General features: G+C 64.3%; 2 protein-coding genes across 2 annotated transcripts; one reads left to right on the forward strand and one right to left on the reverse strand.

Moving 5' to 3' along the window:
• Positions 1 to 2,556: 2,556 nt before the first annotated feature.
• Positions 2,557 to 4,242, reverse strand: CCDC166 (coiled-coil domain containing 166). Its single transcript, XM_054590664.1, has 3 exons — positions 3,802 to 4,242; positions 3,212 to 3,711; positions 2,557 to 2,995 (listed from the first exon to the last, which is right to left on the reverse strand). The coding sequence occupies exons 1-3, from the start codon at positions 4,240 to 4,242 to the stop codon at positions 2,758 to 2,760; spliced, it is 1,179 nt and encodes a 392-aa protein (XP_054446639.1). The 3' UTR covers positions 2,557 to 2,757.
• Positions 4,243 to 10,071: 5,829 nt separating this feature from the next.
• MAPK15 (mitogen-activated protein kinase 15) lies at positions 10,072 to 15,853 on the forward strand. Its single transcript, XM_054590696.1, has 14 exons — positions 10,072 to 10,140; positions 11,260 to 11,358; positions 11,557 to 11,586; positions 11,700 to 11,790; positions 12,494 to 12,624; positions 12,711 to 12,874; positions 13,040 to 13,179; positions 13,803 to 13,860; positions 14,461 to 14,598; positions 14,694 to 14,799; positions 14,897 to 15,098; positions 15,199 to 15,332; positions 15,434 to 15,562; positions 15,665 to 15,853. Exons 1-14 carry the CDS (start codon positions 10,072 to 10,074, stop codon positions 15,851 to 15,853), a joined length of 1,680 nt encoding a protein of 559 aa, XP_054446671.1.
• Positions 15,854 to 16,194: the final 341 nt, after the last annotated feature.

Genomic DNA, 16,194 nt, shown 5'->3' on the forward strand with positions numbered 1-16,194 from the left:
GCCTGGAGGTCCAGGGGAGGGGCTCCCAGCAGAGTCAGGAAAGCCCCGGCGCCCACCTGATGAGCAGCGGTAACTTAGGGCAGGAGCCACAGAGCAGCAGGCAGGCAGGGAGGGGACAGAGGGGGCCCTGGACTGTCCCTCCCACTGCTGGACGTCCCAGGCCTGCAGGGTCCCTGCCATCCCCCCAGGAGCGGTCCGGACAGCCACCGGGTGGGGCGGGACCAGGGCCAAATTTGAGCATTTTGGGAGAAGGTGGAAAGCTGTGCAAGGAGTAAGAAGTGAGGACTTCTAAACTATTTTTTTTTTAATAAATAAAATCTATTTTTAGAGAGAGGGGAAGAGAGGGAGAGAAACATCCATGTGTGGTTGCCTCTTGCACACCCCCTACTGGGGACCCAGCCTGCAACCCAGGCCTGTGCCCCGACTGGGAATCCAACCAGATCTAACCAGCGACCCTTCGGTTTGCAGGCCAGTGCTCAACCCACTGAGCCACGGCAGCCAGGGCTGAAGCACACCTTTACTGAAGCATAACAGATATGTCCCAAATGACAAGTGTGCAGAATGGACTTTCACAAAGAAAGTAACAGTGGCCAAGCTGCGGGCATCTGGCATCAGCAGGTTCTAAACCTGGGAGGTGTGATGGAGCGGGAGGGCGGGGGGTGGGGGCTGTTCTGAGGGTTGGAGGGGAGGCGAAGAGGGATCTTCATGAATGACGAGCGTCAACGTGCGTGTTAACGTCTTTCAGGCGGCCAGGGAAAGAGGGGCACGACTTCCGCAAAGTAGAGAAGCTAATGAAATGAGGGGAGGGGGTCCGACTGAAATATTATGATATAAGAAAGAAAACTCAGAACGTGTAAAATAACCTGATTAAAAACAATACTGGTATTAAGGCCGCAATTCAAAAAGGAAAACACACTCATGGACAACAGCGTGGTGATTGCGGGAGGCAGAGAAGGGCATAGGGGCTAAATGGTAATGGAAAAAATACAGTAAAATAAATTAATTAAAATTTAAAAAATACTGCAACTCAACCAGAATAAACTAACTACACTCTGAAGGTAAAACACAAGGGTTGTCGGACTGTATTCTAAAACAGAACCATTTTACTGTTCCTAGGAACCCCTCTGAAACACAACATTGACGCCCATAGAGAAGTGTGTCGAGACACAGCCGGCGGGCAGCGGAGAGGCGGGCCCTGCCTCCCCGGAAGCGGCTCAGCTGTCGGGAAGAGCAGCCTGGCAGTTCCACACGTGCAGCTAACGATCGCTTCAAACCACCGAGCGTCAGGACCCGACCGCCGTGAGCAGCTCACCAGTGCCTGCTTGGAACGATGTTCCTCAGGCGCTACTGCAGGCGAAGCGCTGGGCTAGGGGGTGTCGAGGACCCCAAAGGGCAGAGTGTGGTGGGGCGGGGTCTCCACCTGCCTCTGTGTGGCCCAGCCCAGTGACGCTGCTCCTGGCGAACAGGGGCTTTGCTTTCAACCTGCGCTCAGCTCCCGCGCAGGACCCGGGCCCAGGACCCGTCCCCCACGCGGCCCATCCCACGAGCCGGCCCATCCGGCCACTGGGGTCGCGGCCTGGGCGCTGCAGGGCAGCACCCGCCCTAGAGTAAGTGCGCCCCGGCTGGTGCTGCCTCTCCCACACGCCCCTTCCCTCCAAAGACCCTGCCGCTTAACACCTCCCCTCTGCTCAGAGGATGAAGTCGCTGGCGGGGGCCAGTGCTCAGGGGCAGGGGCCCCGACGCCTCCGGGCACAGCCACCAGGGGACACGCACCACACCTAAGGGACATCTGAATCGGCCTGGGCACATTGGGAAGAAAAATTAAATGTGAGTAATCCCGTCAAACGGGGTGGCCACCAAGGGCACTGTTGGGCCTGCGGACACTAAGGCGCCGGGGATCAGCTGATGCTGTTTTCGCGCGCTGCATCCCTGGCTTGGATCGTGTGCTGCAGGAACGTAGGAGAATGTCGCTGTGCTCAGAAAACACTGTCGGAGGTGAAGGGGCACGACCTAATGCACCTAATTGAAAAGGTTTGGGGGGCGGCGCGCGTGCACACACGCGGGCACACACACACACACACACACTGCATTCCAAGGTGGTAAAAAGCAAACTGCAGGTGAATCTGGGTAAACGGTACATGGGACTTCCCCGCACTAGTCTTCCAACTTTAAACTGGGAATTATATCAAAATAAAAAATTAACACCCCCCACCTCCCCACCCCCGCCAAAGGATTACACAGAAAACCTCTTGGTCTTTCCCTATAGCTTCCGGGTATACTCCCCTCCGCGGCTGGCACCATGCTGGTCCTCCGACCACCGCGCCCGGTCGCCCGGCCCCCGGCTCCTTTCCTGTTCTCTACCATCTGGCCATGCTGGCGGTGTCTGCCTCTGCACCACCATCAGCCCTAGCGGGCAGGATGCTAAGGGGGTGACTTTCTCTGCCCCTGCTGGAGCAGCCGGGGATCAGCCATGGTGTGGAGCGATGCTGAATTCCGGCTGACGCACCGGGTGAAGGGCGCATCAAGCTACCTTCAATGCTGGAAACTGGAAGCCAGTATAAGTGGTCCCTGAGCCGGTAGGAAATGCTGGAGCAGTAAGGCAGGCGGTGCCAGAGCGGCGGCGTGTGTGTGCGTGTGTGACAGACAGACAGACAGAGACAGAGACACTTTTATTAACAATTGCACTCACCAAACAAGCGTGCTGCGTACTGATCTCCCCTACCCTGGTCTTCTTCCGGGAAGATTCAAGGTGCAGCGTCAGTGTTCATGGTCTTCTTCAACTGGGGGACGGGGAGGGCCCGATCCGGAGGCAGACTTAGCAGAGGGAGTGGTGTGTGAGGTCATACGCAATGACGACCGTGAAAAGATCCCGGAGCCTGGGCGGGACCGCGTCAAAGACGGGGCCCGGAAGTCAGGGCCAAACGGGGCCAAGGATGGGGCCCGGGAACCAGGGCGGGAGAAGGCCAAGGATGGGGCCCGGGAGCCAGGGCGGGAAAAGGCCAAGGATGAAGCCCGGGAGCCAGGGCGGGACAGAGCCAAGGATGGGGCCTGGGAGTCACGGTTGGACGGGGCCAAGGATGAGACCCGGGAGCCCGCTTGTGACGGGTACTGGGATGAGGGCCGTGAACTCATCTTCAAAGAGGCCAGAGACAGGACCGTGGAGCCCATAGGCACAGGGATCAAGGACGGGATTCCGGAGAACGTGCTCAAAGAGACCTGAGACAGGTTCTGGGAGGCCGTGTGCGACGGGCCTGTGGAGGAGGCAAAGGATCCCGGAGGGGAGGCGGGCGGCGGCGGCGGCGGCGGCTGCCACAGCGCCGGGCCCGTGGATCCCCGGAGCAGCCAGCTGTGCACGTGCGCCAGGTCCCAGGTGTCCTGGTGCTCGCGCCGCAGCTGTTCACGCTGCCCCAGCAGCTGGCGCCGCGTGTCATGCAGCAGCTGGGCCCGGCTGAGCAGCCGCAGCAGCTCGTCGCGCAGCCTTTCGTTGTCGGCCTTGATGGCTTGCGTGTGCGTGATGAGCGCGCGCACCGCCTCCCGCTCCGCGCGCCGCGCCAGGGACTGCACGCGATGGCGCGCCTCGCGCTCGAAGGCCGCCTTATCATCCAGGAAGCGCCCCTTCACGCTGTGAAGCTGCTGCGTGTGCTCCACGCTTATGTGCAGCAGCTCGCGCTCCAGCGTCCGGATCCGGGCCAGCTGCTCCAGCTGCAGCTCCTGCGGCGGCGGGGCGGGTCAGAGCCGGGTGCGGCGGGCACGCAGCCTGCCCGGCCCCAGCCCGGCCCGCCCACAGGCGCGCGCACTGGCCTTGTAGGGCTGCAGCTCCTGCACTTGCCGCGCCATCTGCGCCGCACGCGCCTCCATCTCCAGCAGCTGCGCGCGCACCCCGTCCTCGCGGCCGCGATAGAGCGACTCCAGGTCGGCCCGCTGCCCGCGGAGCTGCGTCAGGTCCACGCGGTTCTGGTCGTCCAGTCGGAGGACGGCGTTGGCGCAGCGCTGCGCGCGCGCGCTCACGTAGCTGGCGTAGAGCCGGTTCTCATCGCGCAGGCGCAGCGCCTCGCCGTCCAGGAAGGCGTTCTCCCGCAGGACCACGTCTACGCGCTCCTTGCAGGCGTCCAGCTGCTCGGAGAGCAGCTTGTGCTCGCGCTGCAGGTACTGCGCGCGCTCCGACAGCTGCGGCTCGGCGACCTCCTCCGCCGCGCCCGGCCGGCTCCCCGCCCTCTGCCCGCGCTGCTTCTTGGGCGCCATGGGCCCGGTCCTGGGGCATGAGGACGCGTCAGGGCACCGACCCCCTCCCCCGGCCCAGCCCTAATATTCTAGCGGGGTAAAGAGTTTGGGGGAGGCCGAATCAGGCGTATGGGCTTAATCTGGGATCGGGGCACCGTGGCCAACCTTTACTCATGGGCTCCTTTGGGATCTTGGCCGTCCGTCGGGGTGGGCCCACCCTGAGCAGCGTATTTGCGCTCAGCCCCTACAGTCTCCATGGAGACAGAACTTAGTTGTCCTTCCCCACTATCACACCGTTCGGACCCAGACGGGGAGGACTTCCTTCCGCATCTAACAGACTAAGCGGCAGCCGGAGGAGCCCCCAGGATCCACGTGCCGGACTTGATTTGGCAGATTGATTTCAGAGCCGTGGCGCTTCACTCACCTGCGCGAAAAGTGTCGCAGAGCCTCCTAAAACAAGGAACACAATCGACTCATTTTTCTCCTTGTAAAAATATGTATTTTTTCAATCCTCAAAGGACTTTTTTTTTCATTGCTTTTAGAGAGAGAGGAAGGGAGAGGGAAGCATTGATTTGTTCCCTCCCATACACGCTTGGACGGGGGATCGAACCCACCACTTTGGGTGCAGCCTGACTGGGAATCGCACCCAAAACCTTATGGTTACGGGACGAAACTCCAACCAACTGAGCTACAGCAGCCAGGACAAAAAATATACTTTATAAACAAAAGCAAGATGACAAACTTCAAGACAATGCAGAATCTGTTTTAACATTAAAATATTAAACGTTGCTCTTCAACAGCATATGAATGTTGGTGTTAAATAATAGGGGCTTTCAATATGATATTGGTGCTTGACTTAAAGAAAATTTACAGAAGACCGAGTGTAATCCAGGGAAAACAAAAACAAAACCCTTGAGCCCAGGAGCGGGGCCTCACGGTCCGTCCGGTCTGCTTCCCTCTGGCCGCCCCCCAGGGCCTGGGCCTGGGCCCCTGCCCGGAGCAGCAGCCCCCTACGCACTGCCTCTCGCACCCTGGGGGCCTGCCGGGGCCGCTGCCCCTACCGGACAGATTGCGGGACTGGCACTGGCGGGTGGAGGCCTTTCCCTGGCCGGCCGAGGCCTTCGCGGTCTGACCGAGTGCCTCCCGGGCCACACTGCCCCTGCCCCTCCCGGGCTCCCGCGCCGCCTGTGACCGTCAGAGGGGTGTCTGGGTTAACCTTGGCCTTTTACTTTGTGTCGCCAGGTCAGGACTGGGTTTTTAAGTCCTTCCAGCCTCCAGAATTTCTCGGTGAATCGCTCTCCCTTTAAAGCTCATAAATGAGAGGCCCTGTGAGCATTTTGTTCTCAGTCTCCTGCTTCCTCCAGACGTGCTTCTTCCTGATACAGAAACTACCAATTAGGCAGCCCGGGTGGGAGCTCCGCCTCCAGCCCTGGCGCTGCCCCCACTTCTAAGCCACGCCGCCACGTGGCCCCACCCCGCAAGCTCCGCCCAGCCCTGCCCCAAGCCGAGGTCTGCAGGCCCAGACCACCTTTCAGCCACGAACCTTGGCTCCGCTCCCTCCCCCCGTGGGCCCCGCTCTCACCAGCCCCCAGTTCCGCAGGCGTCTCCCCTGGTCCTCGGCGCAGGGCTTCGCCTCTGACCCTCGGCAATTAGGGGCAGGAGGGGTACTTGTCTCCTCGGCTTCCTCTTGCTCGCTCTGCGGCCGCAGGCGTCCGGGAGCCTGGGTGATTCCAGGCGCAACCCCTCTCGGCAAGAGAAGGGTGCCCCGACAGGAGGTGGGATGAGACGCCCACCAGGGGCCTTAATCTCAGTGTGTTGGGGAAAGGGTGTCTCTGGCGTGCGCCAGGCCCCACCGCCGCCCACTGGAGACACGATTCCCTCCGAGCGTCCAGATTCAAAGCCAGGCGTTACCGGCGACGTTTCTCCTCCTCCTCGGAGGCCCCACCCCCAACCCCGCCCGTGAAATAGGCGGAGGGTTTCGTCCTTCCAGGGACCAAGACTCCCTCTCCCCTAGACTCAGGCTGGGGAGGATCTGGGGTGTCATTCATCCCTTGGACGGGTCACTGAGCAGTAAAGGTCCTGGGAGGAAGGAGCTCAAACAGTCGGCTCAGCTTCGGCCAAGGCTGCCCCTCCCCCGCGCCACCCCCTGGCCAGGTCCTCTCCTCCGAGCGCTGTCTGCGGGTGGTCCAGGAGAGCCCGTCCATCCAATGTGTCCCCGGCTGGCACGGAGCCCTGGAGGCCCGAGGCCGCGCTGTCCTCTGTGCGGGCCTTGAGTCTGTACCCTGTGTCTCTATATCCCAGATGCTGAGCTGCTGGCGGGCCTGCCCTTCCCCCGCTGCCACTACCTGCACCTGAGCCGGGCCCTTCCTCAGGGGAACTCCCCTCCACAGCCAGGCTCCTTGGAACCCGTGCCAGGCCCCCGGCCAGCCCCAGGTGGGAGCCCAGACCCAGGCCAGGCTGTCTGTGCGCCCGCAGCCAGGGCGGCCCCTGCGGGAAGCTCTCTGCCCTCCCACACGCACCGCGCAGGGCCGGCCACGCAGCAGTGCGGCCCGCTTCCCAGGAGCAAAAACAGGCTGGAGCCTGTGGGACCCCGGGGCACACGCACGGAGCACAGAACGGCCGGGTGGGCTCCGTGGCAGGGCCGCTGCGGTGACCCGGATGCTGGCCCCTGGGGTCAGCGTGCCCACAGCCTCAGGAGGCCCTGCTGGAGGCGGGGGGGGGGGGCTGTGGGTTTGGCTCCCCAGTCCTCCCTGAGGCCCCGCCAACAGGGCTGGGGCGTCGGGTGTGGTCCAGGGTGGCCTGCACACCCCCTGCTAAGGGCCCCACCCCCTCTGTTTGTGAGGAAGAAGGGGACACAGGGGAGAATGCCCAGCGCTGAGCCCCGCGCAGGCCCGATGGCAAGGCCAGCCCAAGCCCCGCCCCGCAGGCTGGCCCCGAGGCTCCCTGAGAGGCGGCGGCCACGGGGTACCAGCCGGCGCACCCCTGCCGGCCCCGCGTGTCTGAGTCCGGAACAAGATCTCGGAGACCACAGTAAACGTCGCCCGGCTGGCCCCGAGGGGAGGGCCCAGGCAGGGGCCCGGAGGGACCCGGACGCCTGAGCCGGTGGCCCGCGGGAGCAGGACTAAGCAGAGGGCTACTTGGGAGCTGGAGGAGTGCGCGAGGTTCACCGCGCAGGGCGCGGAGGCCCCGCGTGAGACCGGAAGGGCAGCGGCGCGACCACGACCGGTGACGCAGGCGGGGAAACAGCTGTGGTATCTACTCGGACTTTGACACTGAGGGGCAGGGAAGGGGTGGGGCCCTCGCCTAAGGCCTGGGACACAGGGCAGGGCGGGCCGTGTGCTCGGACGGGGACAGCCTGCAGCCCGGGCGGCGGGGGCGGGGGGACCTCCTGAGTCGGGCCCCCTAGGTCCCAGGAGCTGGGCGAGCTGCGGGCTCCCACCAGGTTGTTTCAGCCCATTGGGTGTGACCTGCCACACCCGCTCCCCACGCACTCTGGGTCTCCTGGACCAGGCCTCCCCGTACCACCCGGGGTTTAGGCAGCCCAGCCGTGGCCGGGCAGCTCGGCTGATTGGAGAGGCTCCCGCCACGCCAAGGGCGCAGGCCAGAGTCAGTCGACAAATGCACAGAGGAGTGGAACAACAAATCGATCTCCCTCTGAGTAACAGTGAATAAATAAATGCGCAGGCCACTTGTTATCTACTGCGTAAGGCGTGCCCCAAGCTGATAAGGCCCTGGCTTAAAAGAAGGCCAAAGGTCACCACTGCAGGGGACCACATTTACTCTTCACTAACAGTTGATAAGGAAATAAAACCTTTTCCACAAGATGGGCATCTCCTAGGATATTTGAACAAGGGAGAGTGGGACTTGGTAGAAATAATGGCCCCAAGAAAAAAACACGTAACAGCAGATTTCAAAATAGCTCATGGCTTAGCCAGGTGGCTCATTTGGTCGGAGCATCGTCTCATCACCAAAAAAGGTGGCAGGTTCCATTCCTGGCCAGCGCACGTGCCTAGATTGTGGGTTCGGTTCCCGGTGAGAGCACGTACCGGAGGCGATCGAGCGACGTTTCCCTCTCACATCGATGTTTTTCTCTCTCTCCCCCTTCTTCTCTCTCTAAAAATAAATTTTTAAAAAATCTTTAAAAAAACAAAAACAAAACCAGTGAAGAAGACCTCCTCTGGCTTGGGGTTCGTGCGGGAAGGCGGGGAGAGGGAGGGGCTGGCGTGGGCTCGGGTCACAGCCCCACTCCTGGCCGTGGGGCCCCTTGGGAGGGAGCCCAGCTCCCGCTCCCTTCGGCCTGTGCAGGTGGCCATCCCGCCTCCTCCCCTTCCAGTGACGTGCCCCCCCCGCCCCCGCTCTGCTCTTTGTCCTCGCGACAGGGAGCCTTGCAACCCGCATTTTTATTTGGGGAGTATTCCCACGCACTCGGTGAGCCTGCAGTTTCATCTAGGTTATCAAATGTGTTGGCGTGTGGCTGATCACAGGAAACGTTCCTTATGTTCACAGTGTCTGCGGGGTTTGGCTGCCTCTCACTGCATGTTCATCTGTCCAGCCACATTTTATTCTGTTGATTCAAAGGACTAGGTTTTTGTTGGCTTTCTCTCTTGCTTGTCTGCTTCCCCTTTCAGTGATTCCTGTCTTTGCCTTTTCATTTCATTCTTTCTGACTACTCTGGGTTTAATTTTCTCTTTGTTTCCTGGCTTCTTAAGGTGGGAATCGATACTTTTCTAATGTAAGCATTTAGGACTATAAATTTCCCTCTCGCGCTGCCTTGGCTGCATCCCACAAATTCTCAGATTATATTGTTTTCATTATCTTTCAGCTCAAAATAGTTTACAATTTCCTCCATCTCTTCTTGGACACATTGTTTATTTAGAAGTGTGTTGTTTAACCTCCAAATCTTTTCGGGGGATGGTTTCCAGATATTTTTGTTATTTCTGATTCAGTTCTGTGGGATCAGAGAACATAACCTGTGTGATTTCAGTCCTTTAAAATTTGATCTTTGGTTTATGATACTCAGAGTATGGCTCCACTTGGTATTTCATATAATTTAAAAAGAATGTGTATTTGTTGTTGTTGGGTGGGCTGTTCTGTGTCAACTAAGTCAAGCTGGACAGCAATGTTCACGTCTACAGCAGCTTTATTTTCTACTTGTGTGTTGCATTAATTATTGAAGGTGTTAAAATCTCCAACTGATTTATTTCTCGTTCCAGTTGTGTCCGGGTTTGTTTTATATATTTTGAGCCTTTGTGATCAGGTGCATACACATCACGGTTATATCTGCTGCCTCCTCCCCCGGCCACCCCCTCGCCTCGCTCTCTTTGCAGCCAGTCTGACAAGCTCCCCGCCTCCCGGCCACGAGGAACCGCCCCGGGCTCCGCGCGGCGGCCCAGCACCTGCTCAATCCGGGCGCTCGCCCGGCTGGCGACGGCGCGGCTCCCGGCCCCGAACACCTGTGCAGTGGCGGTGCTGCCTCCCCGCCCAAGACTCCTAACCACCTGGACCGCCTTCCCAGAGCCCGGAGGAAGTGAGGTGGAGCAGGGAAGGGCGTCCCAGGCCTGGGCACCGCCCGCGCCAAGGCCCGGAGTTGGCAGGCAGGGTCCTGGAGGACGCGGAGGTTCCTTGGGGCGGAGGCCGGAAACGGGCACCTACTCCAGGGGCCGGGGTTTGGGGCGGTGCCGACGGGTGGTGCGTCTTCGTAGCCCCAGATTGGGCGGGGCTTGGGCTGCAGGCCCCGCCCCCGGTCCGGCGCATGCGCCAGGGAGGTGCCGCCGCCGGTTCCCAAGGCAACCGGGTTCAACAGGTCCAGCCCGGCCCACGTGTGCAAGCCCTGTGGCGCCCACCGCCGGCATGCACACCGCGGAGGTGGATCCTCACGTCGCCCAGCGTTACCTGCTAAAGCGGCGGCTCGGGAAGGGGGTGAGCCCGGGAAAGCAACCGGGAGTCCGCGGGACCAGGCCACCTGCGAGGCCAGTCCAGGGTCTGTTTCCTCCGATTCCGTGGGGACTCCTCGGCTCACGTCTGCCTCCCCCACCGACGGGAGGTGGGGCCCTGGGCAAGCTCCCGAGCCCCGCGGAGCCTCAGCTTTCTGTAACGGTGCCCGATTGGAGCCTGCTCCCGGAACCTGGCCAGGGCCAGGGCCCTGGGAGGCAGGGGACAGCCAGGGCCCCAAGTGGCCGCAGGCCGTGATCGTGGAGCCGCATCCAGCCGCGTCCCCACCCTCCTGCCCCTGCGCCCGGGCGGCGTCTGCCGGTTCCCGCCGGACGGCCCGGAGGCTGCGCGCACCTGCTCCCACCGCTGAGGGCGGAGGGGGAAGGCCTGCCATGGGCACGGAGTGGGAGCCAGGAGCGTGTGGGAGCCCACGTGTGCTTGTGCTTGAGAGTGAGTCTGTGGAATTGTGCGTGCGTGCGCGTTAATGGGGGGGTGGGCAGCAGAAAGAGCGGCTCAGACAGTGCGCACGGCAGCAGCGCACAGGCCCCGCTTGGCTTAGCGTGGAACAGCCGAGTGGCTGAGACTGGACGTAAGTGACTGAGGAGGAGTCGACCACACGGGGCTTTGGGGACTTTGACTTCGACTTTTAGTGACACAGGGAGCAGTAGCAGCCGTTTACAAGGCTCACCCTGCCCGCTGTTGAGGATGGGGGTGGGGGGCACGGGGGGCTCAGCCAAGGTGTCAGTCCCCACTAACCCGGCGACACATGCAGGCGGCTCAGGCGGGGTGGGGGCAGCAGAGACGGTGGAAACGGTCGGATTCTGATGATTCTGGAGAAGGAGCCAGCAGGATCCGCCAGCAGGCCGGATGGAGTGTGTGAGAGACGGGCTGGGGCCTGGAGGAGGGGCTGCCCCGGACCTCGCCGCCCGGGCCTGCACCTCCCCTGGCTGTCCACGGCCGCCTCCGGAAGATGCTGGGCAGCCAGGAGGCGCGCAGCGGCCTCGCCGGGCTCCCAGGGCCCAGCAGCCGGCGTGGGCGGAGGAGCCTGTCTGCAGGGCAGCCAGGTGGGGGCGCTGGTGGGGTGGGCGACTGACCTCTTCCGCCCAGGCCTACGGGATCGTCTGGAAGGCGGTGGATCGGAGGACTGGCGAGGTTGTGGCCATCAAGAAAATCTTTGAGGCCTTTAGGAACAAGACGGACGCCGAGGTAGTGGAGGGAGGCGGCGTGGGGCAGGGCGAGGGCGGGGCTGTGGGCGCCTGTCCGCTGCCCTGGGTCGTCCCAGCGGCTTCTGGCATTGCTCTGAGGAGCGGCCGCCGCCGCCGCCCCGTGGGTGTGGGGCAAAGAGCGCCAACCCCTTCAGGTCCTTCTGACTCTGCACACACTCGTGTTTCTGTCTCCTTCCAGAGAACGTTCCGGGAAATCATGCTGCTCCAGGTGAGTGGCCAAGGCACCTGCCACTCCGGCCGCCCCCCGCCCCGCCCCCGTCCGTCCCATCAGGGGAAGCCCGGCCCCTGCACCCAGAGCACCGCCTCCGGCTTTCTCCCCAGGCATTGGGGGACCATCCGAACATCATCAGACTCCTGGATGTGATCCGGGCAGAGAACGACAGGGACATATACCTGGTGTTTGAATCCATGGGTGAGCGAGGCCTCGTTAGCCCTGAGCCTCCCCTCTGTCCTAGCCTGGCTCCCTCTGTATGTCCCTCTGCTGCTCAGTGGCCAGCGCCCTCGCCTCGGCCAGCGCCCCTGTGCCGAGGACAAACAGGTGGCAAGCGTCAGCCCTTGGGTGGCCTTCGCAGTCACCACCTTGACGCCACCTGTCCGCACGAGGTCCCTGCTTTGTCCACTGTCCACCGCTGCACTTTCCTTTTTCTATTCATTTTGTAAGACAAAGGCGTGAAATAAAGTATTAAAAATAATCCCACAGCCCTGGCCGGTGTGGCTGGATTAGAGAGCAGTCCTGTAGCCAAAGGGTTGCAGGTTTGATACCAGTCAGGGCGTGTTCGGGAGGCAACAGACAGAGGTTTCTCACATCAACGTTCCTCTCCCTTCCTTTCTGTCTAAAAAGCAATGAAAAAATGTTCTCAGGTGAGGGTAATAAACCCCCCCCCTTCCTTCCTTGCTGTACCAACAGAGACAGAGAGCGGGCTCCAGATGCCCGTGGGGGACGCTGGGCAGTGTGCTCCCCGAGCCCATGGCCCCGAGGTGGCAGCGGGCCCCGGGACCCGCAGGCAGCGGGCGGGGAGGGGTCCCCGCCTGCTGGGGCTCTGAGTGGGACAGGTCTGCCCGGTGCCCCCAGACCCCCGGGCTGACCCAGCGCCCGCTTCCTGCCTGGCCCCCAGACACGGACCTCAACGCCGTCCTCTGCAAGGGCAGGCTGCTGCAGGACACCCACAAACGCTGCATCTTCTACCAGCTGCTGCGGGCCACCAAGTTCCTGCACTCGGGAGGCGTCATCCACCGGGATCAGAAGGTGCCACGCGCGCGCTGTCCACGGCCCCGCCCTGCCTGTGCCCGCCCCCCGGCTGGCCCATCAGCCCGGCCGCCTCCTCTCCCCAGCCGTCCAACGTCCTCCTGGACGCACGCTGCCTGGTGAAGCTCTGCGACTTCGGCCTCGCCCGCCCCCTCAGCGGCCCCCCCGAGGGGCCTGAGGGCCAGGCGCTGACGGACTATGTGGCCACACGCTGGTACCGGGCTCCAGAGGTGCTGCTGTCCTCGAGCTGGTAACAGTGACACCAACCTGTCCTGTCGCCGCCTGCCCCTGCCGGAACCCCGGTGCCCTCTTGGCCAGCCGGGCCCCTGGGCCTCCCCACACCCCTGCACCGTCCGTTCCCAGCACCCCAAACTCCATGCCCTTGAGTGACCCTCTGCCAACCCCCCCGCCCCAGTTACACCCCCGCGGTGGACATGTGGAGCCTGGGCTGCATCCTGGGGGAGATGCTGAGGGGGCAGCCCCTGTTCCCCGGCACGTCCACGCTCCACCAGCTGGAGCTGATCGTCCAGACCATCCCACCGCCACCTGCAGAGGGTGAGTGTGAGCGGGGGCCCACGGGGCAGGAGCCGGGGCTGTGCAGGGACAGCGCGTGTCAGGCCGGGCCGGCGGGGAGGCCGGCGGGGAGGGTCCAGAAGCCTCAGAGGCTGGAAAAGCCGGGGCCCAGGGAGGCGCGGCTGGGGGCTCAGGGAGCCACCAGGTCATCTCCGAGGCCCGCGGGGCCGGGCCCTGGGCCTCCGAGGGCCCCGCTGTTCGGAGCAGGAGCCCCAGCCCTCTGCGAGGTCGCAGGGCCAGGTCCCCCACTGAGCTGGGAGCAGGGGAAGGCAGTTTGGGGGCAAAGGCGGAAGAAGGCAGCAGCAGCCGTGGGGACACGCGGGGGGAAGCGGGAGGGCTATCCCTCTTCCCTGAGGGAGGGGCTGAGGCAAGAGAGCAAAGGACCAGGTGGGGAACCCTGTTCTCTCCCCAGGTGTCCACTTTCCGGGCTGGAAAGGGCGCGGGGCTCCCCGACCGACAGGGGCACGTGAACGCGGCCACGGGCTGGCTGTGTAACGGGGTCCAAGGGCAGGCGCGGGCGGGCGTGCCCCAGGGACAGCGGAAACGGCCGGGGCGGCCCTTCCTGAGCTGCCCCCTGACCACACCCCTCTGCCACCTGCCCGCAGACCTTCCGGCTCTCGGCTCAGGCTGCGGCGCCTCGGTTCTGCGCCACCTGGGGGCCCGGTGAGTGCAGGTGTGGGGGCTGGGCGGGGCCGGGCGGGGCCGGGCGGGGCTGGGCGGGGCCGGGCGGGGCCGGGCGGGGCTGGGCCCCGCACTCCTCCTGAACCCTTGCTGCCACCCCCGACACCCCGCGCCGGCCAGACCCTGCCCCCCAGCAGCCGCTGGTCCTGCGAAAAAGAGGCGCCGGCGCCCTGGCTGGTGAGGCTCAGGAAGGGGGCCGTCGCACCCCCGGCCCGGCGCCCGCCTGGGTTGCAGGTGGGCACCCCAGCTGGGGGGGCGCGTGAGAGGCAGCTGGTGGGTGTCTCTCTCGCTCTTTCCCCTTCCTTTCCCGTTGCTCTAAAACCAAATAAGTAAATACAATCTTTAAACAAATAAATAAAAACAGGTCCTCCGTGTGTACCCAGCTCAGGGTAGGAACCTATAGGAGCTGCTTTGGGCGGGTGGCGGGAGGCAGGAGGGGACCCGGAGACCCTCCCAAGCTGCCTGCGGGCTGCGTGAATCCCGAGAGGACAGCTAGTTCCGGGCGGGTCCGGCTGGGGCCAGCGAGGCGGACGTGGCGGGGCCGCCCAGGGAAGGTGACGACCCACCGGTCCGGCCCCGCAGGCCTCGCCTGCTGCTTGAGGCCCTCCTGCCGGCGGACACGCCCCCCGAGGCCCTGGACCTGCTGAGGCGACTCTTGGTGTTCACGGCGGACCGGCGGCTGAGCGCGGCCCAGGCCCTGCAACACCCCTACGTGCGCAGGTAGGGCCGGGGGGAGGGGGGCGCCGCCCACTGCCCAGCCGGGCCCGGGAGAGGCTCGCTTGACCGACCGCAGCCGCCGGGCGCGCTCCCCGCAGGTTCCACTGCCCGGCCCAGGAGCGATCGCTGGAGGCGCACGTCCGGCTCCCGGTGCCCGAAGGAGCGCAGCTCACGGCCTCCGAGTACCGCCGCCGCCTCTACCAGGTGCCCCGCGCCGCGGCCCCGGCGTCCCCCGGCCTCGGCAACTCGGGTGCCCCCGTGCCCAAGCCCCGCGGTCCTGAGCGCCCCAACTCCCCGGCAGGCGATCCTGGAGCGCAGGGGCGACAGCCGCACCTCCAGAGAGCAAGGCTCCAGGGGCGCCCCCCGGGCGGCGGAGCCCAGCGCCCCGTGGCCCCAGGCGAGCGCCCTCGAGCCTAGCGCCGCCCCCGAGCCGCCCGCCGGGGCGCCCACGCGGGACCTCGGACACCGGCCTCGGAACAGCCCTGACCCCGATTCCGTGCGCGGTGTGTGACCGGAGCGGACCGCCCCTTTGGTGGGGGATCCCCCACCCACGCCCGCCCAGCCCAGGCTCCTGACCCGGGGACGGCTCTTCCGGCCCCACAGGCGACGCCTGCGGAGCCACAGACGTTCCCAAGCAGAACTCAGCGCCCCTGCTTCAGCCTCCGGCCCCAGGAGGCCCGCGGAGAGGTGAAGGGCCCCCTGGGCCGCCGGCGGAGCGCCCCTCGGCACCGTCGCAGGTAGGTCGTGTGAGGCTGGGCGCCGGCAGGCCCCGCCGCAGAGCCTCTCCAGGGGCCCACGCACCCCGCACCGGCAGTGACCCTCGGCCGCCTGTTTCCAGGGGAAGCCCCGCGTGCAGGAGGCGGTGCCCTCCCTGACCTTGCAGGCAGCCGCCCAGGTAGCCGCCCAGGCCCTGATCCGGAGCGACCCGGACCGGAGCCGGGGGGTGAGGCTGGCCCGTGCCCGACGGGTGAGCCCGGCCCTCCGCCCCGACCGCGACCTCAGTCCACTCCGCCAGGCCCTCCCCTCGGCCCCCAGCCGCCCTCTGACGCGGACCCCTGACTGCCTGCAGGTCTCGCTCCCGGGCCCCGCGGATGCCCGGCTGGAGCCCCGGCCCGGCCGGAGGATGTTCAGCACCTCAGCCTCTCAGGGGGTCCAGGGGGCCGCGCGGGCCGCGCTCGGGGGCTACTCACAAGCCTACGGTACTGTCTGCCGCTCGGCGCTGGGCCGCCTGCCGCTGCTCCCAGGACCCCACACATGAGCCACGCCTGTCGCCCCGCCTCGCAGGGCTCCCACGCCGGGTGCCCACCCCGCGTCCCGTGACTCGCCCCTGCCCACCCCACCCCCGCCGAATATTAGTTTATATTCCTCTGATGGCACCTGCTCAGTCCTGGCCTCCACGCTCCCCCGCCCCGCCCCTGCCCTGCCTGGTTGCATTGGAAGTTAGGCCCGTCTTTTCTAGGAAAGATGAGGTCCCTGCTGCATCCCCAATGACCTCCTCCAATAAAGTCTCGTCTGCTCCCAGCCTCTCTGCTGTCTTTCATCCTTAGAGGGGGCTCCCTGAGGTCACATCACCCCTTTCCGGGAGCCCATCCGCTCTGG

The sequence above is a fragment of the Pteronotus mesoamericanus genome, unplaced genomic scaffold, assembly GCF_021234165.1.
Source record: "Pteronotus mesoamericanus isolate MK-2021 breed Mesoamerican mustached bat unplaced genomic scaffold, CSHL_Meso_final scaffold_174, whole genome shotgun sequence".
Taxonomy (NCBI): domain Eukaryota; kingdom Metazoa; phylum Chordata; class Mammalia; order Chiroptera; family Mormoopidae; genus Pteronotus; species Pteronotus mesoamericanus.